The sequence below is a fragment of the Cydia fagiglandana genome, chromosome 10, assembly GCF_963556715.1.
Source record: "Cydia fagiglandana chromosome 10, ilCydFagi1.1, whole genome shotgun sequence".
In the NCBI taxonomy this organism is placed as follows: domain Eukaryota; kingdom Metazoa; phylum Arthropoda; class Insecta; order Lepidoptera; family Tortricidae; genus Cydia; species Cydia fagiglandana.
Window position 1 is genome coordinate 9945518 of NC_085941.1, and position 25934 is coordinate 9971451.

The 25934-nt window shown below is 42.6% G+C and overlaps 1 protein-coding gene across 2 annotated transcripts in view; it reads left to right on the plus strand.

The window, feature by feature from the left end:
* Positions 1 to 8088: 8088 nt before the first annotated feature.
* The window catches only part of LOC134668112 (RNA/RNP complex-1-interacting phosphatase), a 78417-nt gene continuing 60571 nt past the window's right edge, over positions 8089 to 25934 (plus strand). The window contains exons 1-2 of one of the 2 annotated variants that reach the window (XM_063525610.1): positions 8089 to 8274; positions 8347 to 8422. In XM_063525610.1, the coding sequence (XP_063381680.1) occupies positions 8252 to 8274; positions 8347 to 8422 (99 nt within the window). In that variant the 5' untranslated portion in view covers positions 8089 to 8251. The remainder of the gene's footprint in view (positions 8275 to 8346; positions 8423 to 25934) is intronic. The other variant, XM_063525611.1, reaches the window with a different exon arrangement.

Here is a 25934-nt window from a genome sequence, read left to right on the forward strand (position 1 = left end):
TCGAAGCCGCCCACCCTGACGTACTGCTGCCTGCCACTCATGTAATTAGCAAAGAAATCTAATAGCTTTGGTGTGAAGCCTGCTAGCGCCAGCTTGCTCAGCAAGACGTCGTTGTCGACCAGGTCGAATGCCTTTCTGAAGTCGAAATATGCAGCATCGACCTGGTGCCCTTCATCCATCTCTTTGCAAACATAGTCAGCGAGGGCAACGAGATTCGTGACTGTAGATCGCGACTTACGGAAGCCGTGCTGACTGGGATGCAAGCGATTAGCCACCTGTAGACTTATTTGGCGGTTAAGCATGATTTCAAATATTTTACCAAACACAGGAAGAACAGCTATAGGCCTAAAAGAGGTTATATCTGTATTGTTACCATCCTTAGGAACCGGTGTCACCCTAGAAGTTTTCCAGCGATTTGGATAGGCGGAGTGATTGAGTGAGAGATTATATATGTGCAACAGAGGTGTAATCAAGGTATCAGCACAATCTTTGGCCAGAAATACTGGGATACCATCCGGCCCGCCCGAAGAGCGGGGTTTAAGGTTGCGAATAGCCGCCCTAAAATCAGACTCAGAGACGAAGGGAATGGAAACTGACCTGGAGTCACCAGAAATGTATGCCCCACGCGCCGCGGCCGCCGCGTCCAGGCTCGGCCTATCCTGCTGAAATACTGAGCTGAAATAATTAGCGAAGGCATCCGCAGCGCCCTGACCACTTACCACATTTCCATCGTCATAGAATGATTCATTGCTGTGTTGTCGTTCCCTTTTTTTGTCTTTAACATAATCCCAGAACCTTCCCGGACAGTTAACAATACTGCATTGTAGATTTTGAATGTAAAGTTTATATGCTTCATCAATTAAATATTTCACTTGTGATCTATAATATTTGAACATATGTCTGTTGAAGTCTTTGCCCTCCTGCCTAAAGCGTTTCAAGTGAAAGTATTTTAATTTAATATAACGTATAATTTCCCCTGTGAACCATTTTGGGTATACGTATTTAGAATGGTTATTAGAGCGGCTTTTTAGAGGAACAAATTGATTAATGCAAGAGTAAAGTTTGGCATACAGGATTTCAGTAGCGCAGTCGACGTCAGTAGCTGCTAGGAGATCGGTCCAATCAATAGCGGTCAGGGCCGAATAAAGCATTTCGAAGTCGGCCTTACGCCAGTTCCAGTCAGGGCAAGAAGTGGCGCGTGGGCGCGGCGGCACAGACGGCGGAGGCAGGCCGCATGGAAATGTCACCAAAATCGCAAGGGGTGGGTGGTAAGCGTCCATCGGGACTAGCATTTCTTCAGAACAGGCATATACCGACAGCCGTTTCCCATCTAAATCACTCAGCACGAGATCTAACATGCCCCCGTGGTCGTTAAAAACATTATTATACTGAGTCAATTTACAGAAGTCACAAAAAATATCAAAGTCAGTTTTTACATTAGACGAACATGAATTTAGATTAAAATCGCCAAACAATAAGAAACATAAGTCAGGATAGGTACATACAGCATTTTCAATACATGTCATGACATTCGTATACTGCTCAGCATTATAGCTTGGAGGTAGATATACGACACAACACAAAAATTTTAAATCCTTATAAGTAATTGTTGCAAATAACAACTCCATATCTGCGGTAAGCCCATCAATGTCATGAAGGACACGTATTGAGTAGCGCTCGCGTGCGGCCAGCAGCACCCCGCCCCAGCCGGCGTCGCCCGCGCGGTCTCGTCGCGCCACGCGCCACCCACTGGGGAAGAGCTCACCGTCGCGCACGGAGCTTGTCAAGAAGGTTTCAGTAAGGCCAATGATGTCAAACTTACAAATGGTAACATTTTTAACAAACATGTCAGTCTTAGATCGTAATCCCCGAACATTTTGGTAATAACATAAAAGTTTTTTATGCCGGGGGCGCGCCGCTGACGCGGCTTTTCCCCCGGCCCGATCGAAAGTTCTGTCGCCAATATTTAACACATATTCCTTGGGCCCAGTTATTAGCTGACAGCACTAGCTCAGAGAACTTAGAGGGCACTCCAAGTTTAAATGATGAATAGTTCCCACGGGGCTTAAGAGATTCAACCGTACACAGATCACTTTCGCAGATAGTGTTCAGATGCTCCCGCACTTGCTCCGCTGTAGTACCCTCCTGGACGTAGCACAGATGCAGTTGTTGTAGACGCTCCGCGGCGGATAAGACAGTTGTGCCGGGCGGAGCCGTGCCGCGGCATACGCCACCTTCGGCGCCTGCTCGGCCCACTGTGCGCCCGTTGACTCTGCTGCTACGTCTGTGCCCACGGTCGTCGCTGCCAGAATGGCTGCCACCCCCGGACTCTCCTTCGGTACCATTACGATCACGAACTCCATCGGAGGGTGTGTTAGACATCCGCCCTCTCCTGTACTGCACATTTTTCCAGGCTGAGGCGTTATCTGCTATAGCAAAAGTATTGCCTAAACTATTATTTTCACTTGCATCACCGTTGAAAAGGTTAACTTTCCTACTCTCCTGTGACTTGGTTGCAGGTTCTGTATGAACTGGGGGGGGAGCTCTGTCTGGAACGGGTTGTTGTTGTTTAGGGCTAGGCGCAGTCAATTTGTTAGGGGAGTTTACTCTACCAACGGAGTTGCCAGTGGTAGAAATAGGCAAGTACAATTTAGGTGTTTCAGGTTTGGGTGGTAAATGTGTAGATATATTTGCCGACTGCGCTTTCGTACATGTGCTAGATGGCGTTACAGATGACGGTAGGGTGGTGAAGTCATTTAGTCTAGCTAATAGCTCAGCCTGGGTGTTTAGAACCTCATTCATTAATTGTGTAAGCTTGCTCGTCTTGGGCAGGACGGCATCTAATAGCCAAGAAGGGTCGCGGTCAGTAAAGAAAGCTTTAAGCTCTTCCCTTATAATAGTTCTCAGCGTCGAACCCCCGCATACACACTTAGGCAACTCGTCCACTCGATGAATATTCTGTGAGTTCTGTGACTTGTACTGCCCTCGTCCTATGGTGACATTTTCAAAGCCGTTCTCTAAGTCCAAAACCGAGGTATCAACTATTTCAGCAATTGAACTATCATTACCCAAACAGTGGCTTAAGCTAGGAAAGAGACGTACAGGTGTCTCTGTGTTGCCAGTTTTGGGTATTGTACTTCGGCAATCCATACAAATCCAAGAATTGAGGTCCTCAATTGACAAGGTTTGGTACCTATCTAAAGCCAATCCGGCACATAATAAGTCGTATGATTGATCGCATTTATTACATTTCATGTATCTGCCATCATCGGCTTCCAATTTACAACCAGCACACAAAGCCATATTTAATATTTAATGATAACTCGCTGTGGTTTCCGAACGCACCCTTCCGTTGACAATACGCGATTTATAATGTTGGCATGCGTGGACATGTGTCAACCGCTATCTATTCTGTCGCTGTCAGACTGTCAACGTCAGTTTGCTCAACAGCTGTGTACGTCACTGCGTTATCCCGTTATGTTTATCGAAATTTGGTGTTTTAAACTACAAACGGTTTTCAGTGTACTTTACCGTGGTCTAAAACGTTGAAATGCGGTGCACCGTAGTTGAATTCGATGCGTTTTCGTCCGCGAGGCGACCCACATCACCGTTGTTCATGTTCGTGTGACAGGGACAGCACGCCCACGCGTGCGTTAGAAAGGGATATCACGCCTTGTGAGCGTCTTCCTAAGAGTCAACCAATCGCGGTCGACCCCCGGCTCGCTTCTTAACAGATTAAGCCGCGGTTCAACTTATGATAGGCGCGTGTGCCGCCATGTTGTATCGCGTGATCGCTGAGGGCGCTGCGCGCGAGTTAGTTCGGTAGCCGACACCTTTGTGTAAAAACGTATGCGCGTATCCGACCCTACGACCGATCATAGCTTTGTTCAATTGTAACAGTTTTAGTATTTTAATGTGTAGTGGACTGTGTTGTATCGTAATCCGTGTACTTTAAGTTTAATAAACTGCTTTTAACTTCAGTGCCGACTATTACTATACCCACGCCCGCTATATTCTGGCCGCCCAACGTTTTTGGGTCTAGAACATTCGATCAACGTGTTCACAAAGGGTACCTGCCGGCCGAGACTTGTTTAAAAGAATGCCTCCACGTCGGCGTCGTAATGGAAGACTCTCGTTGGGTTCACAAGGGAGCACCGAGTCAATCAACGAGAACAGTATCACCATGAACCAGGACGCCCTAACGGCGGTGTTGACCACCTTGCAACAGACTCAGAACGAGTTTTGTCAGCAATTGCTTCGCGAGGTGAGGTCCTCGACTCCGTCCCAGGCCGACGCCACGGCTGCTGCCATCGCTGCGGCTGCTACGTTCGCTGCAGCTAATGGTAACTTCGCACAATCTACGGCGCGTTACAGCGGCAGCAAGGAGGAGCACCTGGAAAGCTTCGTGGATGCCGTAGAAAGTTACAAGTCGTGCATGCATATTACGGACGAAAATGCTGTTCGCGGTTTGTCGCTACTGCTTACCAAGGATGCAGGAGTTTGGTGGCAAGGTGTAAAATCACAAGTAAGGACGTGGGAAGATGCGCTCGACAAGCTGCGAAGTGCTTTCGGCGAGCGACGCCCTCCTTTTGTAATATACACAGAGCTTTTCTCTTTGGTTCAAGGCGAACAAAATACGGAGATTTTTGTTTCGAAAGCCAGAGCATTGTTAGCTAAGCTGCCACCAGAAGACCTTAGCGAGCGAGTCCAAATAGATATGGTATTCGGGCTCTTAGACCGCCGCATAAGAAAAAGGTTAAAAAGAGAAAAGATAGATACGTTTGATACATTACTGAAAAATTGTCAAAGTATAGAAGATTCACGGAAAGAGAATCATGTACCCGTCGCGGCAAAGTCGAGCGATCGTCAAAGTACTACGGCAACGGCAGCGAGCGTTTCTCCGAATCGCGCAAGGTCGCGCGCCAGCGGTGCGAGCGGCGTTGCTACGCAACGCGCCGCCGACGAGGCCAACGCTTCAACGTCGCGTGCGTCGTCGCCGTGTTCTTCCGATCAAGCTGACGCCAAACCTCGTCGTTTGTATTGCGTTTACTGTCGTCGCAGCGGGCACAATAAAGACAATTGTGAAAGGTTAAAGAAAAGTGAAAAAAGTGATAAGTGCGTAGAAAATAAAGTCGTTGAGGAAGTTAAGTGTTACGGTTGCGGTGCCCCTAATGTTATTCGGTCCAAGTGTCCTAATTGTAACTCTAAATCGGGGCTGTCGTTTTATTCGCTCGACGTAATATCCTGTCACGTCGACGACGCCGCTAACCCGCGCGAGGGCGGGTCGAGCGGACACGACTCGTCGCAACATGCATCACCACCGCCGCCCGAAGCCGCGAAGGCGCGTGCTCGGCACGGTGAAACTCCCGCCGTACGGCTCAGCGAAAGTCCTGCTCGCGCTCACGAGTTTTCGCGAGAGCGCGATACTTACGCCGCCGGTCGCGGAGCAGCGGCGCGCACCGCGCGCACGGCAAGCGATGCGCCTGTGCCAGGGACAAGCGCCGGCGCCGCGCCGAGCGCTAACCCTTCGCCCGCGCACTGTGGAGGAGGTAACCCTACGCCTGCCGTGGGTGATTTTAGTTACGTACAAGCTTTATTTTGTAATGATGAAAGTCAAAGTCTGTCTTGTAGTAATGTTAATCAAACTTTGTTTTGTAATAATGAAAGTCAAGTTTGTGGTGATAACATTAATGTTTGTCAGGTCAATGTCAAGGCTTCTCCCCGCCCTATTATGATTATAAATATTCTTGGGGCGAGTGGCTCTGCGCTTGTTGATCCTGCGGCTAAGTCTAGTGTCGCCGGTCACACGTTATACGCTTTCCTGCGAAGTAAAGGACACCCGTTAGTGTCGTCAACAATGAGTGTTAGGTTGGCAGACGGTGTTAGTAGGAATATGACTGTACTCACCGCGGAGGTGGAGGTGACACTGAAACACAAGACAAGAAAAACTAGTTTTGTGATTTTTCCTGATGCCGTTAGTAATGAGTCTCTCCTAGGGATAGATTTCCTTAAGGATTTCGGTTTAATCGTTGATTTTCGCGACGATCTCTGGTATTTCGCTGAGAATAGTAAACAAAGGTATGGGTTACAGTTTGAAAGCTTGTCACCTCCCGCTCTGTGTGTTGCTGCTTTAGAGGTGCTTCGGGAGGACGAAGCCACTTTACTCGGCGCGCGACAATACGAGTTGCTTGCCCAGTTGCCCCCTGAAAACAAGGACCTGTTTGAGCCAGGGGGAGGGCCAGCTCTTGCTGAGCACAGGATCGACACGGGCGACCATGCGCCTATCGCGGTGCCGCCTTATCGTGTCACGCCTGCCAATAAGGAGGTGACGCAAGCGGAAATAGAGAAGATGCTAGCTGATATTATAGAGGTTAGTTATGACTTAAGAGCCGTCCTTGGCAAGGAAAACTGTGTTCCTCAGGTTACGCCGTATCTTCGCTCGTTTATTAGTTCTCTGTCAGCAGTACGAGATCGGGTTGAAGTTCAGCAGGATATGCGTAAGGAACATGCTGACAAGTCTCGTCAGCCAGGTGATGTATTTGACGTCGGGGACAATGTCCTCATTAAGTCACGTGTTCTTAGCAATGCAGCAAAGAACGTCTCGGCCAAGTTTGTGCCGAAAAGAGATGGCGCTGACGTGGTTATTAAGAAGGTTAGTCCGACAACTTACCTGGTCGCTGATCTTGGCTCACCCGGTGAGGTTCTGGGCAAGTATCACTCCTCTCAGCTCGTTCGATTTAATAGCAGAGATGATGTGCTTCCTTCTCCCGTAGTGCCTAAACGGAATAGAGGTCGTCCACGTAACCGAGACCAGAGCGTTTTGCGAGTCCATGGACGTGGGCGTCTTCATGAACTCGAGGGGGAGTCTATAGCGTGTGACAGGGACAGCACGCCCACGCGTGCGTTAGAAAGGGATATCACGCCTTGTGAGCGTCTTCCTAAGAGTCAACCAATCGCGGTCGACCCCCGGCTCGCTTCTTAACAGATTAAGCCGCGGTTCAACTTATGATAGGCGCGTGTGCCGCCATGTTGTATCGCGTGATCGCTGAGGGCGCTGCGCGCGAGTTAGTTCGGTAGCCGACACCTTTGTGTAAAAACGTATGCGCGTATCCGACCCTACGACCGATCATAGCTTTGTTCAATTGTAACAGTTTTAGTATTTTAATGTGTAGTGGACTGTGTTGTATCGTAATCCGTGTACTTTAAGTTTAATAAACTGCTTTTAACTTCAGTGCCGACTATTACTATACCCACGCCCGCTATAGTAAGCTTTTATCACTTATTTATAATTAAAATTTAGCGAGCTCTCTATTTCAAATGTTTATCTGGCCGGGGTTGCCAGCATTCGTTAACAGCACTCATTATCCATTAGCATTTCAATTATGTTTATGTTTAACGAAGATATTGAAGCTTCAATTAATCTCTATTTCGTTCCGCTGTGTAGCGTTTATCGATATATAACATGATTAAAATCGACTTTTCACATCCCTAAAAGAGCACACATATACGCTTTTACGCACACATACACAGCCTGGGCGCATCAAGAAAGGCAACACTTGATTTAAAGTCCACCTTGTCAACAGTATGGTTGTCCTTTTTTGACAAACGGCATTTTAAAAGAGCGAGGAGAGAGAAATGATACTAGTTGCTGCGTCGTGAAAGAGAACAGAAAAGGTTGGACCCTTGGTCATACACTTGGTAAGCGGCAGTCATCTTCTAGCTGTTTTAAATATTACTTAAACAGTGTTTAAAGCCGCAATACACTACCGTACCGCATCAAGGTAACGGTACGGTGCGGTAGTGTGTTATGGCTATAAAACCTGAAAGTGAGAGCGAGAAAGGGATATCTCTCTCTCGCTCTCACTTATGGGTGCAACGCATATGATTTATTTTTATATTATATTAGTTTACATTACAAATAATAATGAGATTTGTGTATGCTTTTCTTATCTTAATCTTTTGTTAAAAATGAATAAAATGTAGATTCAATTTTTTTGACACAAAATTTTTTTACAATGTTTGGTATGGTAGTCTGTCTGTAGTCTGTCAACGTCACTGTCGTCACTGAATGTCTGAATTTATTTCATATTTATTTAGATTTTAGGTTAGTTTTCTTATATTTATTTACATTTATTCAGATCTTTTCTATCAATTCAAAATTCCACTGACACGATGTTTGCAATCATTCTTCAAACCATTTTTCCATAACGTTACAGTGACACGCAGTGGTATAAGCACGACATCGGTGAAGATGAGTAAAAGTATTCCAGATCGGTGGGTAAACACGCATATTGTTTGTTTTATTGAGTTGAATCATTCGATTGCTTTAAATCATGTTCTTTTCAGGTGGATACCTTACAAGGCATGTGGCAAAGTAATAGAGGGAACAAGGATTGTTTGCTTTAAGGTTCCTCTCAGGAAGGTGAGTACCTCTTTTTGTAGGAATGAACTTATTTGTAGTTTCCTTTAATAATTGACATGCGTCTAACTTATATAATTGGCTGTCACAATATTGAATATGAATGCAGTTGCCAACATCTATTGGATAACAATTCCCTCAACCCGTGGAACGCCCTAATGTCACATGTGTGACGTTAAGTCAATTTGGGTCGTATCAGATGTGTGTTACTACAGATCAATATGGGTCAAATTGCTTTGCATCAATTTGTTGTGTGGTGGATGTTTGACGGGTTAATCTTGACAACAGATGTAAAACTGTTCATATGGACCGATGAAAAAATGACTGGAGATATTTTATTGAAGTGATTTGAACTTAAAATAAATTTATATAAAGTTCAAATTTCTTAAATATTTACTCGCCATTTATCAACTTCTTCCTGCCATGTACGGAGTTATGGTTGTTATAATCAACTTAAGCATTTTTATCTCTGCAACGATTTCTCATCCATTATGATTGCCACCAACTATTAGTTCTCAGTCAAGTTTTGCAGCTTCAAAGAGCTACAAGATATTTCTAATTTAGAGTAATTTGAACTCCTTTGTACATAATATTTGGATGTGAGACGGTTGTGTCTCCTCTGCGCCTAGTCTGTAAACCCTGTGCAATTTTTCCCCATAGTATGTGCCTATTTAGGCCACAGTGCCCACTTGCCCACTAAGTGCCCTTGCCAAAGTGTGCAATTGGTTTTTGCTATAAACTTAAAGCAAGGCTATAAAGAGTGCTTTGGAATGGGTCAAACTTGTTATCTCTATACATACTGATACTTGATATTTAAAACAAAATGTTAGAGCCCAAATATCTATATCCTTTTTTATTTATTTAGTACAAAATCAAACAGATTAATGTTGTTTACTTGAGCCATAGTTGCCACAGACCTTGGTTGTGATGATGATCACGCCATCTGTAAACCGACTTTTACACCGTCATGTAGAGCAAAGCAACTGGTTATGCTTTAGTTTAAAACGAGCATAATAGATGGCGCCACGGGTTTCACAAATCTCTCATGTGATTTACACTGATAGAATGTTTTGCGATTTCCTCTGGGATTTTTCAGTACTATGTATATCACATAGTTCTTACGAATCCATACAACAGGTAGACCATTCCTTGGGGTTTTAATTTGAATTGGATGTTGGATGACCCTTTGAGAAAGACAGCTGCTAGTGCCTTATGGCAGGGTTTCTTGTCTTTCTTGAACATTTTATCCCGCGTATCTTTTATCAATTTCCCAGATGTTTGCACATGACGAAAAAAAAAACACCTCGTATTTCAGAAAGTATGGTGATAGTGATAGGTACTTTTTGCTTGTCGAGAACCCCTTTAGGACAACTGGCGAACCCCCACTTTGTGAACCCCTGCCTAACCTATGGCAATTTGCATGCCCATTTTCTTGAATTTAGGTTTTCTTGTGAACAATAAACATTTTAGCAATGAATAAATAAATATAGAAAAGGCCTTTTTTTATATTATACTTCTTTTTGGTCGTATCCGACATCCTATGTCTGATTATACAATGCAGTTTTAGTCGACTTCTATTTCAGTTTCTATTGCAAAAACCAGTGATTGGAAAAAACCGTCGCTCTCATTACATTTCTTCTTTTTCTTTACAAATTCTTTATAATATATGTTTTTACGACATTTTAGCCACTTATACGCGTGAATGCAATATGTTGACGGGATGTGAAAGCTAAAGGAAAAAAAAAACGGGCACTGTTAATGAACCCTAAGCAGTTTAAGCAATAGAAAGAAAGAAAGACAGAAAGAAAATACATTTATTTACGTCAACCAAACAGTTAAATTAAAAATTTTCTATAGACACATAGACGTTAAATAGGACCCCCACTCAGCGTAATGCTACGACGGTGAGCCGCAGCGCTGAGTTTCGGTGGGGACCTAACTTATCACTAACTTAAAACTAATAAGAAGAAAATTAAATTGACGACACATACAGGAGAAAATAAATATAGCTGAACTAAAAGATAACAAATGTGTATGTAAGATAACAGCTGTATTCTCTGATAAATATAAGCTATTATGGAAGTTGTAAATGCACTACACCACCCACAAGCCAAACGACTCAACACACCACACTATCCGCAATAGCAGGTGCTGCCAAAGGGTAAGCCGACAATGAATGCATTATTGGTCCAGCACTTGTTTGCATAACTGTCACCGCCTGCCCATTCACTCAACCACTCTACCTCACTAAAACGACATAATACCTCATAACTTTTATTACACTTGCGACCTTTTTCAACCAGTATGGCATACCACAGTTATATGGCAAACAGAGCCCCGTGGATCTGTGTTAATTTGTTCTGCATAGCACTTGCATCGCCGAGATATCAGAAGTATGTTTGGTTTGCTACTCGGAATCATGAAGATGTGATAATCGAGTTCAAGAGATGACTTGAGCTTTGATTTTATTTACGCTGCGCCCTGTAGCGTAAACTTGTAGGTCGTCTTTCGGGCTCCGGGCCTTAAGAAAAGAAAATACTAGCATGTCCAATATCTTTTTCTATACGGTTTATTTGGATTTTTTCATATCGGTAGTAATTATTTTGAATTTGAAAAAGAAGATATTGGCTATTTTCATAACAAAACTTCCGTGAGACACCGACGTATGAAATATATTAAAAACGGGTCACTCAAGTATTTTTATGCACCGGTCCGTCACCGTCAGCGCAAGCGCCTGGGCTATGACCGCGAAAATCGAAGTTAGCAAATTGCGGACATTTTTCTCTGTCACTCTAATTACGCCTTCATTGGAGTAAAAGAGAAAGATCCCCGCAATTTGCGAATTTCGGTTTTGGCGGTAGCCCCTCTGATGAGTGATGACACTGATGACAGTCTTCAGTACGGAGTGAAACATGTCGAGCGTTTTTCGACTTAAAATACGTGAGTGACCCGTTCTTAATATATTTGATATTGGCCGTGTTTTGACTACTTCGCTATACCATTAAATAAATAAATTGGTCTTATGGAGATTCAGACGGTTAAATGTTCTTTTAGGATCTTTTATCAAAAACGTATACCTTTTTAATGCTTGCTTGATTTTCGTAGTCCGAGCCTGTATCTAAATTTTAGGGGGCTTGAAATAAATATTATGGGACATTTGGGACAATATAACACAAAATACAAATATGCGTAGTCCTACTGTAAGCTCAAAAGTTTTTGGCAAAAATTTCATTTTTGGGACAAGCTTTTATCGCTGACTGTACTTTTCTTACGACAGACAGCTAATACTCATCGAGACAATTCTAAAAACCCCTAACACAATTAGGTTGCGTTTTTTCGTCACAGAGTTCCTATGGCCACCTCCTGTCTCCATCATCAGATCAGCTCGGTGGTACCATAATATTGCATTGTCGTCCGATTTATACGTGCATGCAAAATTTCAGCTCAATCGGAAATCGGGAAGTGGATCAAATTTAACTTGCAAGATTTGATTACAGACAGACAACGGTCAGGAGAAACTAAATAAAAGCTTGTAATATATACAGGTCCACATAGAACGAGTGCAAAAAGTAGCCGAAAACACCTCGTGTGATTTGTGCACAACCCCTAAATATTTATAAAAATGTGTTGGTTCTTTTCTTTGTTCTTCCTGTAAACAAGTTCTATGAAATTCACAAGGTATCAACACGTAAAACGTAATAATAAAGTGTTACCAAAGTCGATAACATACATTGTCTACTCTACACATTAAAGTAACACACACGTAAACATTTTTATAGAACATTTTCGACAGTGAGCGCACACATTTACGAGTATGAACCCAAGTTAAGATCTCAAAGCATAAAACTAAATCCATTATTTAACTCCCTTGTTAGAGTAAGGCAGTAATAAAACGCAATTGTGCGTATTGAGGTAACCTTAATCCGTTATATATCCATCTCTATTTGATCGCCCGCGTGTCAAAATATTTGTCCCCACCGAAAGGAACCCGGCTTGGAAACGACTAATCCCATATTTGATAAAACAGCGGGTGCCTTACAGTGTCGACTACCCTATGAATAGTTGATTCTTTATTCAACATCTTTTGAGTTTTTTCTCTGGTTTTTAATCGGTTTCCGTGACGATGGCGCTTTGATTCCCGGTTCTTTATTCATTGGGATCTAGTCATAAATTGTAAGTTTTGTTCAACTTTGAATTATAAAGGGGTATTAACTTAATGGCAATCGGTAGGTGTAATTTGATATGTCTCGTGGCTATATGTCTGTTACTTTATATTAAGTTTCTCACCGGTTATGATTATGGAATTTTCAATTTGAATTTTATTTTCTGAATGCATTATTGCTCAGTCAATCCGGATCCTTTCATAGTTTCGGCATCTGTTAGGAACTTATTAGATTCATTGAAGTTTAGTTCCAGTTTTTTCTTGCTTTTGTTGTAATTATGATTAATGGCGACAGGGGGCGTTTGCCTTTCATCCAGGTAGCAGATGGCAATTCAATATTTTGTCCTTTCACTGTCCAACTAATTGCACCGATTCTGTAGTGCCGTGCAAGATTGAGCATCTTGGAATAACAATAAAGTACCTACCAGATGTGGAGTGTGATTATGTCGCGTGGTAGGTTGCGTGTTTGTTTAACTAAAGTGTGATGATCAATATTTTTTTACGATATGTTTTGACTTTCGATGCGCGAAAGCGATCGCGCAGATGGGGCCGTTCTATCAATCAGTGGAACACGATTTAAAGCCAGCAATGTTTAGTGTTGCCAGAACCGATCTTGCGCATGTTTGCCACTGGATTCGTTATCCGCTTTGTGATAAGATAGATGAATGATTTTTTTTCTACAAGGCGAAAGGCAGAAAAATCTGATGACCTGGTCAGGAGGCCAGAGCAAAATAACTTATATTCGCCAAAATGTAAGGGACCTTTTTGCCAACCCGGTGAGGTTATACTCGTTGTCGCAGGTGAGTATAAAATTCACAAACCAACAGAATTTAGTATTTAGAGAATCCACATATGATATGGTTTCCGCTTTTTCTATTTCGTATTCAGGCAACATTAATTGCCGTACTTGCCGTACCATGTGTCAGATACCGCGGCTCACCGTCTAGCCCGCACACAATTGGTGCAACGACTTCACAAATGCTTATGTGTTTATTATGCGCGCACACGAAGATGCCTTATGAAGTTATAAACGACAGGCATTTCTTATTGTGTCATTTCTTATTTTTATTTTCATCTGTATCACTGTTATTAAGCTAGTGACAAATGGATCTGCCATTTCTTAGCTTGTATTACTCTGTGAGACGACGTTCTCACAACCGGAATCGTCTTGTGTAATTATTTGATGTTGATATTTGTGGTTCTCTAGAACAGGTGTGAATCGGCAATAGAAAACATAATTTAATGCGATTGTTGGTTATCTCACGCCGTTAATCGGTGTAATGTGGTATCGGTATGTGGTCGACATCCCAAAATGCAATCGGTATTGGTATCGACTCTTCTCCGGTTCTCGGCGCGCGCGCATCGTGTGGTCCTCGATACCTTTAATCGTGTGAAAGAATAAATTCAATATTCTTTACTTCGAGTCTGAGTGCAGTGGTCCGAGGTGTCCGATGAATTCCGTGAATTGTGCCCGAAAAGCAACTTTATTGTTTACACTATTATGACACGAAGCCATAACAAAGACATGATTATTACGAGGTATCGGTTACATATAGGAGTATTTTCTGTGATTTTGTTTTTAATCTACAACATTATAACAGATGTAAAATTTGTATGCGAGTTACTGTGTCTGGAGCGTTCCAATCTGTTTTGATGTAAAAATTTTGTTTATTTTTCGAACGTAACGTTACTGGTGTCGGGGCGGCCATATTATGGCGCCCGGTTGACCCACTGGGCCCTCAATCGTTTAAAACATTTTACGTACATGTTTTGAAGTAGAGCACGCTTTAATATCACACGGAAATCTGAATCGGGAGTGGTATTGCATTTCTCCGGCCATCAAGCCAAATAAAAAAGTCATAAAACGATGACGCGCTTGGGAACACGGGGTGGGCAACGCCGGGCGATATGGCCCGTTTTATAGTACCGACAACGGCGAAAGACCCACCATCGCACTTATCGCTTATCAAAGTGTAATGATATAGTATTACATGCTCGTAAAAATCCCGCCTAAAACTAGTCCAACATGGGCTGCATTAAGGACGGGTCGAATTAGTTCTCGCAGCGTGTTGAATATTCATTAGGGTGTAAGGGATCCCGTAATTAATAAAGAAACCGATCAAGCGTCAGTAACGCCGAAGATGTTAGACGATCGCCGCGCCCGCGCCTGCTAACGGGTTCTTTAGAAACATCACAAAGTTCCGCATCACTCCCCAAACCGCCTTTGTTCAATTACCTAGAACCGTCAAAGAGGTTGGCGCTGGCGTACCTCAGCTCTGGATTCAATTATGGTTTTAATTTATGTGCATGAGGACCCGGTGTGTAGATTGACGTAAATCACGATTATCTCAAGGCGCGCTGGACAAAAGGACTTTCTAATTCAGTTTTATTTATACCTTTTGTATATTAGCGTTAGGAGGTCGCATTGCACCGGTACGTTACGATCGCACAATTGTTTGGCATTGTGCGCGACATTACACCTCAATTATACGCAGAGAGTTGAAAAAACCCAGACTTCGTCTTTGTATTTGGGCAGAGGGAGAGCAATAATTTATTCTCCGTCTGGCTTCCGCGTGGCGTCAAACGGTGAGTCTGGGGTTGGTTCGATAAGCCATCTGTATAAATTCGGTAGTCTGCGGTTTACTCTTAAATATTATGACTTTAACTACTACTTAGTAGCCATACAAATAAATTTTCATCAAAAATACTGGCGTTTAATTATTTTAATGCATAATGTTAACAGGCGATTCTTGTCTCAGTAAATGTCTTTATCGATGCGGATGGTAATTGGTAATTAGTACCGATGTGCTAAAATCGGGTTCGCGGCGTAGGTAGTCGATTAGCGTCGTATCGATTGCGGCGCCGATCGGGCAGTGTTAATGGCCTCCCATTTAGCGTACTGTTTGATCTTATAATAGGCATTTGGGACTGTGTTTTTGAACTATGCATTTTTGGTGTGATAATGGGAAAGCTAAACAGCGTTCCGTTCGTAGGAGTGACGTCCTCACGCGATTGCGTCAAGCCCCAAAGTATTGTTGATGAAATGTGGTCATCATTTCATTTGTGTGTGTTATCGTATTTTTTCTGTAATGGAGTCACCACAGTGATGTCAGTGACGATATCTGGCCACGATTATCGTGATCGTTACGCCCTGTCTGCTACATTACTGTGATAAATTATGAACTCATTTGTGTAATCATATTTTAATTTCGGATGATTGTTATTGGTGGGGGTTGACGTTAAGCGGTTTAAGGTTAATGAATATATGATGATTAGGCTTGACAAATAATTGATTTGGATAAGTGGTAGACGCCTGCAGGAGGCCACCTACGGCCGGCGCCCCGACCGCGCCGCTGCCTCGCTCGCTCGCGCTAATGAGTGTGGATTAATTGCTGTTTTGCGCGGTGATATATCGCTATTAACTGTCTTTAATTGACCATAATACACGCGAATAGCTTTTATGAAGCTTAGCCGATATAATGTGTAATTGCTACTTTAGCAATTACGAAATAAGTCCTGAACGACGCAGAACTTTTCAAACATCATCAGGCCATAAATTAAAATAATCGTAATTGTTCAAACGCGCTGTCGTCTACCAATTATGGTTAATTAAAATTTATTGAATGTAGCAAGTGGATTCAGAACCATGCACGACACGTCCCTCGTTATTGACAAAGATTAATTAATTGATTTATTTCCACTTATAAATTACATTCTTTTAGTAGTTAACAATGAGGTAACTAGGCGTGGCTCAATAAAGTAAGCAATTTTACAAATATTACTCATAAAACAAAATTGGTTAGATAGGTACTCATACATACTAGATATTTATCATGTTTACTTGACTGAGTCATACTTAATATGAACCTTAAAATTAGATCAACAAATCAATAATTTATAATCGCATTTCTTTTCAATGATTCACGCAAACTACGACAAGCCTATAAAAGTGCAGATAAAAATATCCACGCATTAGTTTTTTTTTAACTAATCCCTTACATAGCATAGGCAGCAAGGCAAAGATATCGTCTTTCATGACAATACAACCGACCGTGGGTGGTGCAGGCTCAATCAGCGGCGGCTGTTAGTCGCACGCGCCGCTCCGCGAATTATTATTGGCAGCATTTGTCGCTGCTGTCGCGCCTGCGCGTGCCGGACCACCCTGTACTATTTCATGCTATTTTATAATGTATAAATGTTACCCTTTCCTGATATTATCAGCGGTATTCTGGTCTATGGGATATTTTATAGAAAGGAATAGGGTTAATTTAAAAAAAAAACGTTTTAGACAGGTCGTTTTGGGGTCTATAGTTTTCGAAAAGACACATTTTGTGACTATGATGTAAAAAGATATTAAAAATATCTAACCTTTTAATTATACATATTACTTTTATTTATTTATTTATATGAGCCTTAGAGTGTCCCACTGCTGGGCAAAGACCTCCCTCCTCCTCCCAAACTTATTAGTTAGTTTATTTAAATTTTAATGTTAATATTGTCATTTTATATCCCCATTTTATACTAATTTAAGTTATAACTTTAAAACATTAAATAAAACCTAACATTGGAACATCGTATGTAAAGGAACAGTGGTAGTTAAAGATGTAAGAATTATGCTAACGTAAAATAAAATCGTAAACGTAATAGGGATAAAATTCATACATGTCTTAAAATTGAATGAAAATAAGTGCAGTAAACGGAGTGAAAAAGGTACGTCAGGAATGTCAGGACTCGGGATCTTAGCAAATTGAGATCGGTGAATTTTATTTTATGTTGGATCGTAAACAGGGTCGTAGTTGTGCTAAGTAGTGTGTTTGTACCGGTTTTGGACCAGAACTTTTCCGCCAGAGGGCGCCAGTATGTATGCGCAAGGTAGTGACAATTTAGTTCACCCTACTCCCCGCTAGATGGCGCCACTGTCTATGCGCAACGTTAGTTCCAAAGGTCTCCGCTAGATGGCGCCACTGGTTAGTTCACTCTACTCCCCGCTAGAGGCGCCACTGTCTATGCGCAACGTTAGTTCCGAAAATATCCGCCAGCCCCGCCGGAGGGCGACAGTATGTATGCGCCACTGGTTAGTTCACTCTACTCCCCGCTAGAGGCGCCACTGTGTATGCGCAACGTTAGTTCCAAAAATCCCCACCAGCCCTGCCTGGGGGCGACAGTATGTATGCGCAAGGTTAGTTCTGAAAATCCCCGCCAGCCCTGCCTGGGGGCGACAGTATGTATGCGCAACGTTAGTTCCAAAAATCCCCACCAGCCCTGCCTGGGGGCGACAGTATGTATGCGCAAGGTTAGTTCTAAAAATCCCCACCAGCCCTGCCTGGGGGCGACAGTATGTATGCGCAACGTTAGTTCCAAAAATCCCCGCCAGCCCTGCCTGGGGGCGACAGTATGTATGCGCAACGTTAGTTCTAAAAATCCCCACCAGCCCTGCCTGGGGGGCGACAGTATGTATGCGCAAGGTTAGTTCCTAAAATCCTCACCAGCCCTGCCTGGGGGCGACAGTATGTATGCGCAACGTTAGTTCCAAAATTATCCGCCAGCCCTGCCTGGGGGCGACAGTATGTATGCGCAACGTTAGTTCTAAAATTCTCCCGCCAGAGGGCGACAGTATGTATGCGCAACGTTAGTTCCAAAAATCCTCACCAGCCCTGCCTGGGGGCGACAGTATGTATGCACAACGTTAGTTCCAAAAATCCCCGCCAGCCCTGCCTGGGGCGACAGTATGTATGCGCAACGTTAGTTCTAAAAATCCCCACCAGCCCCGCCTGGGGGCGACAGGATGTATGCGCAACGTTAGTTCTAAAAATCCCCACCAGCCCTGCCTGAGGGCGACAGTATGTATGCGCAACGTTAGTTCCAAAAATCCCCACCAGCCCTGCCTGGGGGCGATAGTATGTATGCGCAACGTTAGTTCCTAAAATTTCCGCCAGCCCCGCCTGAGGGCGACAGTATGTATGCGCAACGTTAGTTCTAAACTTTCCCCGCCAGAGGGCGACTGTATGTATGCGCAACGTTAGTTTCAAAACCATCCGCTATGAAATGAATAGATGTCTCCACTTTGTATGTGAGTTGTTGAATCGCTTAAATGAATAGATATCCCTAGTGGCGCCTTCGTCGGTGGACACCGCTAGTTAGTTCCAAAAATCCCCGCCAGGCCCGCCAGAGGGCGACAGTATGTATGCGCAACGTTAGTTCCAAAAATCCCCGCTAGCCCCGCCTGAGGGCGACAGTATGTATGCGCAACGTTAGTTCTAAACTTTCCCCGCCAGAGGGCGACTGTATGTATGCGCAACGTTAGTTCTAAAACCATCCGCTATGATATGTATAGATGAGCAGCCGTCTGAGTATTTCTAAAAAAGTCCGCAGAGTCAGAGGGGGTTCATGGTAAGTTAATTAATCTTGGTCAAGCAAATCTAGTCAGTAGAAAAAGGCGGCAAATTTGAAAAATCGTGGGCTACCAACACTACGTTTGAATAGTTCGAAAATCGTGTGTCATTTATATCTTATCTGTGGAACTGTTTTGTTTACATTTCATCGCTGTTCGATGTACATTCCTGCCTTTTGTTCGTTTCCTAGGGTTACCATACTTTATTTTGCTTTACATTGCTTCTGACATATCCGGCTTGACAGACTATCGATTCGCTTAACAATATAGATGTCGCTAGTGGCGCCTCGTCAGTGGACACCGCTAGTTAGTTCCAAAAACATCCGCTATGAAATTGCAAAAAGGCCCATCATGTTTGTTTTAAAATATGAGGCTTATATCGGCGTTTTTTTTAATACCACGTCAGTGGCAAACAAGCAGACGACCTCGCCTGACAGTAAGCAGTCACCGTAGCCCATGGACGCCTGCGAATTCTATTGTTACCACGGATGCACTTTTATTTGCGGTTGGTTTTGTCGCTTGTGCTTATCAAATGTATGGAGTTTGTAGTTTACCAACCGTAAAGGGGTTTTTCTTTTATTATACCACATTGGTGGCAAATAAGCATACAGTCCGTCTGATGGTAAGTTGTTACCGTAGCCTTTGGACGCCTGCAACTCCAGGGTGGATACAAGCGCGCTGCCGACTGCCCAAAGATTCAATAACTTTGTTTTAAAATATGAGGCTTATATCGGCGTTTTTTTTAATACCACGTCAGTGGCAAACAAGCAGACGACCCCACCTGACAGTAAGCAGTCACCGTAGCCCATGGACGCCTGCGAATTCAATAGTTTACACGGATGCACTTTTATTTGCGGTTGGTTTTGTCGCTTGTGCTTATCAAATGTATGGAGTTTGTAGTTTACCAACCGTAAAGGGGTTTTTCTTTTATTATACCACATTGGTGGCAAATAAGCATACAGTCCGTCTGATGGTAAGTTGTTACCGTAGCCTTTGGACGCCTGCAACTCCAGGGTGGATACAAGCGCGCTGCCGACTGCCCAAAGATTCAATAACTTTGTTTTAAAATATGAGGCTTATATCGGCGTTTTTTTTAATACCACGTCAGTGGCAAACAAGCAGACGACCTCGCCTGACAGTAAGCAGTCACCGTAGCCCATGGACGCCTGCGAATTCTATTGTTACCACGGATGCATTTTTATTTGCGGTTGGTTTTGTCGCTTGTGCTTATCAAATGTATGGAGTTTGTAGTTTACCGACCGCAAAAAGATCCAGATTTTTTTTTTATATACTACGTCGGTGGCAAACAAGCATCCGGCTCACCTGATGGTAAGCAGCCACCGTAGCCTTTGGACGCTTGCAAGTTCAGACTTTTGAAACCTATACATCATCATCATCATCATCATCATCATTATTATCATTAGACCCTCAGGAAAACCTCGACAGGGGACACCTCCGGCCCCCCTGCTCATGTAGTATTTAGGGTTTCTAGCACACTTATTTACGGTTGATTTTGTCTCTTTTGGTTATCAAATGTAGTTTGTAGTTTGCAGACTGCAAAAAGGCCCAGACTTTTTTTTTTTTTAATAATACGTCGGTGGCAAACAAGCATCCGGCTCACATGATGGTAAGCAGTCAACGTAGCCTATGGATGCCTGCAACTTTAGAGTTGTTACATGCGCGTTGCCGACTGCAAAAAGGTTCAATAAGTATTTTTCTTTTTTATATACCACGTCGGTGGCAAACAAGCACACGGCCCGTCTGGTAGTGAGCAGTCACCGTAGCCTATGGACGCCTGCAATTTCGAGATGTTACATGCGCGTTGCCGATCGTTGAGATGTAGACCGTGACGTTCGAAAACAAAAAGTCGTATGTGACTGTAAACTTCCATTCACCGTAGAATTTGACAGATAGAGAGAGTTTGAATTAAGTATTGTAACCTTAGTCAGATAATGAAGCTTATTTGAAAGATTATTAACTCTAAGTACTAGAAATAAAGTAGATTTTACTAATGCTGTAATTCTGTAATGCGACATGGTCATGAAACTCGTGCGATGTTGGGGGTATACTCTTCAATCTTTTCAATCGGAATGGTCAGAGGTCAGAGTTCAGAGGTCAGAAAGTCCGTGAGGGACAGAACATACGCAAAGTGAAGAAATTGAAAACACGTTTTAATATACCTGACAACATATCAAGCATAACCTACGTAACTTGGTCGGGTTATTTGTTACCTAACATAAACCATACTAAATTCACTGTGGGGAATTTAAAAAAAAATGTGAGAATGTGACAAGGACAAACAATAATAACGCTTTCTCTGCTACTCCTACTGAAAGATTACATAAGACTATCTCGTTTGGTCATTTCCCCCTCCCCCTCTCCCTCCCCCCACCAGTTCCAATTATAATATCATAAATGAGATCACAATACCTGCAACCTGTAACTGACGCATACGCTTTCTAAAATTAATTAAAAAATCAGAAAATAACAATGGAGTACGTCATTGAACTCGTTGCGAGGCTGTGGTTTAGTAACAAGGGGTTAGGGTACAATTATAAATGTGGAGATAGCGACGAAACAAATATTGCATTCATCTCATCAATCGAGGCGCTGGCACCTGACGTGGACATTTACAAGTGGGAGGCGGCCCGGATCGATCTCAAGAAGCTGATCAAAGAACTTCTGGAGGAGAGGAGCATCCTTCAGTTACACTCGGGATACCATGCGGAGGGGCTTTTGCTGGAGGTGCTAAGAAAACACAACATTAGATCATTCCTCTCCGTGCCTCTTAAACAGAAAACTTTAATCTGGAAAGACGCGGGGGTGTGGTTCGTAGAGGTGACCAACCCGAAAATCATCAAGAGAACTTATGTGTTTTTTGACTTTGAATAAGTGTACGTCTGTGTATGTCTGAAATAAAAAAATGTTTAAAAGTGAATGACTATTTATTTATTTACCAATCATTTAGGTATTTTATAATGTCCCAATGCGAGTACAAAAAAAAAATGCAAAAGCTGGTTTTTCAAAATTCGTTGTTAAGGGGCTCCTTGGCGCTAATGACATTCGATCTGAATCCTTTAGTTTTCTAATGTTTTTAAAGTGAGAACTTCTTTAGCGGTGTTGGGCACTTTCTGAGACAGCGATCACGTGATCGTAACGTTTAGATGGCCACTCAAATAGATGGCAATTAAATCAATAAAGAAAAACTCAATGACATTACATGAAAAAGGTTCTAATCTTGTACGGGTTGAAATACGAGGATCTCACAGTTACATTCAAACTTTATATCACTCAAATATAATTCAATAAAGCTACATCTTGATGAAATCGCTAATAAAAGTGAACTCTAGTAATGGTGAATAAAACTCAAAATATCATGATCAAATATATTTAGATGCGAGATCTGCAAGGTAACTTTACAATTTCTATTCGAATTTTAAACAAGCTCACTGACCAGCAATTTCGGACTAAAGTTTTTCAATAGAAAGGAGGATACATAGTGCTGCAGACATTTTGGCCTAGTCATTGAGTTTTCACTTCTGTCGGCACTCCCGGAGTGCAATCCGTTGTTTTTTTGTAGCTATAATAGCAACGACTTTTAGCAATATAGTATGCCATATTTACTTCAAAGTTCATTGTCTTCGAGATATTCGACATCAAGTTGAACAATTTTAGGCCAACAACCTGGTTTTCAGGCCATAGCTTTTGTGTTAATTATTTTAAAATTTACATCTCTGACCAGTTTTTAGAGACGTCAAAGACAAACCCAAATATGCAGATTTCGTACATGTAAGATCCTTCACAGCAATCCAGCTACGAAAAAAGTGTTATTTTTAGACAATGTTTAAAAAAATCATAAAAAAATAAGTATTCATTAGTTTCAAAATCCGGTAGACAAGAATGGAGATTAAAGATTGAAGAATCGGTAGCCATTTGTCTTATAATTCTATCTGAAGTGTAAATGTAGAAGTAACGGCTCAAACCTTGTCAAATATCGATGAAAACCGCGGGGAGCCCCTTAAGGTGAGGTTGTGTAGAGCAATGTTTCAGAGTTACTAAGCGTGTGTCATCATCGTCGTTAAAAATATATCAAGTTCGATTTCAAACAAAAACAAGACCTAACCTAATCAAAGCAAGTGCTATACCATCTACATATTATGCATAGTAGGTTCTGCCATCTTGTGGGTCCCATTGGAAGTATAAACGTCACATTTACGTCTCGCGCCAAAAATCAGATGGCTCCTATGCTGTATAGTTCATGCATGCTCCCTATTGTCAGTTCAGTACGGTGGCGCTTAAGCAATGTCAATGTGAAAACAAATCCGTTTAAAATTACAAGGAGGGATTTCATATCATCGCTAAGTAGGCGAAAGTGTGTCTGTCTGTCTGTTTGTCTGTTACCTCTTCACGCTTAAGCCGCTGAACCGATTTAGTTGAAATTTGGTATAGAGATAGTTCGAGTCCTGGGGAAAATCAGGGATATCATTCCTGAAGAGAGTGCAAAGGCGGGTGGAATTGAAAGAGTTAATGAATTGCCTAATGATTGAAGTAAGCAATGAGCATATTGAATGATTGCTATTAGCATTATCCAGGCGCTATACCTACTTTAGCTGCTGTCACTAATTCCACGCAGACGAAGTCGCGGACAAAAGCTAGTATTTCAATATTTTCGCTAGGATTTTTTGATTGTTTAGTACAAAAATCAACTTTACTTAAATGTAATAAGGTTGACATCTGTTGCGGGGTAGCAGAACTTCTGTGATTGTAGCTCAACTATGCAACGCTGATGGGCTACTCGTATCTTCAAAAATAAAAATCGTAGATGCAATTTCGACATAATTTCCTTTACTGTAAAGTTCAAATTATTGTAATGGGCTAGGGCTCATAGGATAATCTCTTTCGAAATAAGAAAATATGGTCAATCATCCTTTAGATAGCGTTGCGTTTGTAGTAGTGTGCATGTTGACGACATAGGTTTCCAGACCGCAGGGAAGCATCATATATTTGTTAATGCCTGGAAGATTGAGGCCTGTCTGCCCATGCTGATGCTAGCTCTGAGCTTATTGAATTGCCTTTCTTGGAACTCTTCAACGTACTTTCGGTCATTGGTTCATTTGTCTTAGAGTTTGGTAAAATGACATTCGGTGTATATGTTCAGCGGGCATGCTAAGGGTTATATTTGCAAAAACCCAGGCGTTGAGTTTGGTTAATGCTTGAGAGCGCCATGTGCATTTGGCCTGTTTAGTGTCCATATTATGCAGACGCACTGCTTGCCACCATTTGAATATTGTCTTTAGAGCTCTTTGCATTAGGTTGGATATCGTGTGGAAGAAGAAGTTTTGGGTAGAAACGATGTTAGACTAATAATGGACTGACGGATATAGGCTGTCAGTAGTCCTTTTTCCCTGCTTTTGCTATGAAGTTTACCTTGACCCGAGTCCAATTATCTGGTACGATTCACCACGCGAAACTTGCTCTGAATATTATGGCCAGATGCAGATTGCTGTAAAAGCGCCGCTGATTTAAATCAAAAAGTTTGGTCTAAAGATGTTTCTTGCTATATTCCAGTCGATATTGCGTGCCACTGTGGATTCGAGGATTCCTATGGGCGCAAAGCTGTGTTTATTACTGGTTGAGTAGAAACCGGGGAAGTGGGTGTCTCTGAGCAAGTTCCTCTTCCGTGTTCATAAATGTGCCATCTAGTGTTTAAGGAGACCGAGATAGTTGGTTGGTGTCTTGGAGAGTATTATGTAAGTTCATGCTCCTTTATGAGTTTGGGCAATATCAGGAGGCACCCCGTACGATTGCCCTGTCTAGACGGAACTTCTCCATTATCTTATTTTTGCCTCCCATATTTGTTTATTATATTCAGTCAATGCTCTATGATACGCGTAGTACCATACCCATTCTGTTAACAATTAAAACAGATCAATTCCAAAACCTGTTCTGTTGTGATCTGTTCTGTTCTATCTTGTTCTGTTCTGTTCTATCTTGTTCTGTTCTGTTCTATCTTTTTCTGTTCTAACCTGTTCTGTTGAGAGCTGTTCTGTTGTGATCTGTTCTGTTCTAACCTGATCTGTTATGATCTGTTCTGTTGTGACCTGTTCTGTTGTGACTTGTTCTGTTGCCGCGCGCACCCGAGTTGCATACATTGCCATTGTTAGTAGCTCGGTACCACTTACAGGGCTAGCGGGTCTTATTTGAAATGTTCTTTGTCTTATGGGCAGTTGTGTTAAAGTCTGTCACAACCCTACTGTGTTCTTATGAGGTGTCTGCATTAACGCAATCATCAAGAGCGTCGGTTCACTGTTACTTTTTATACTGTGGTTCCGTCTAGACAGGGCAATCGTACGGGGTGCCTCCTGATATTGCCCAAACTCATAAAGGAGCATGAACTTACATAATACTCTCCAAGACACCAACCAACTATCTCGGTCTCCTTAAACACTAGATGGTACATTTATGAACACGGAAGAGGAACTTGCTCAGAGACACCCACTTCCCCGGTTCATACTCAACCAGTAATAAACACAGCTTTGCGCCCATAGGAATCCTCGAATCCACAGTGGCACGCAATATCGACTGGAATATAGCAACAAACATCTTTAGACCAAACTTTTTGATTTAAATCAGCGGCGCTTTTACAGCAATCTGCATCTGGCCATAATATTCAGAGCAAGTTTCACGTGGTGAATCGTACCAGATAATTGGACTCGGGTCAAGGTAAACTTCATAGCAAAAGCAGGGAAAAAGGACTACTGACAGCCTATATCCGTCAGTCCATTATTAGTCCAACATCGTTTCTACCCAAAACTTCTTCTTCCACACGATATCCAACCTAATGCAAAGAGCTCTAAAGACAATATTCAAATGGTGGCAAGCAGTGCGTCTGCATAATATGGACACTAAACAGGCCAAATGCACATGGAGCTCTCAAGCATTAACCAAACTCAACACCTGGG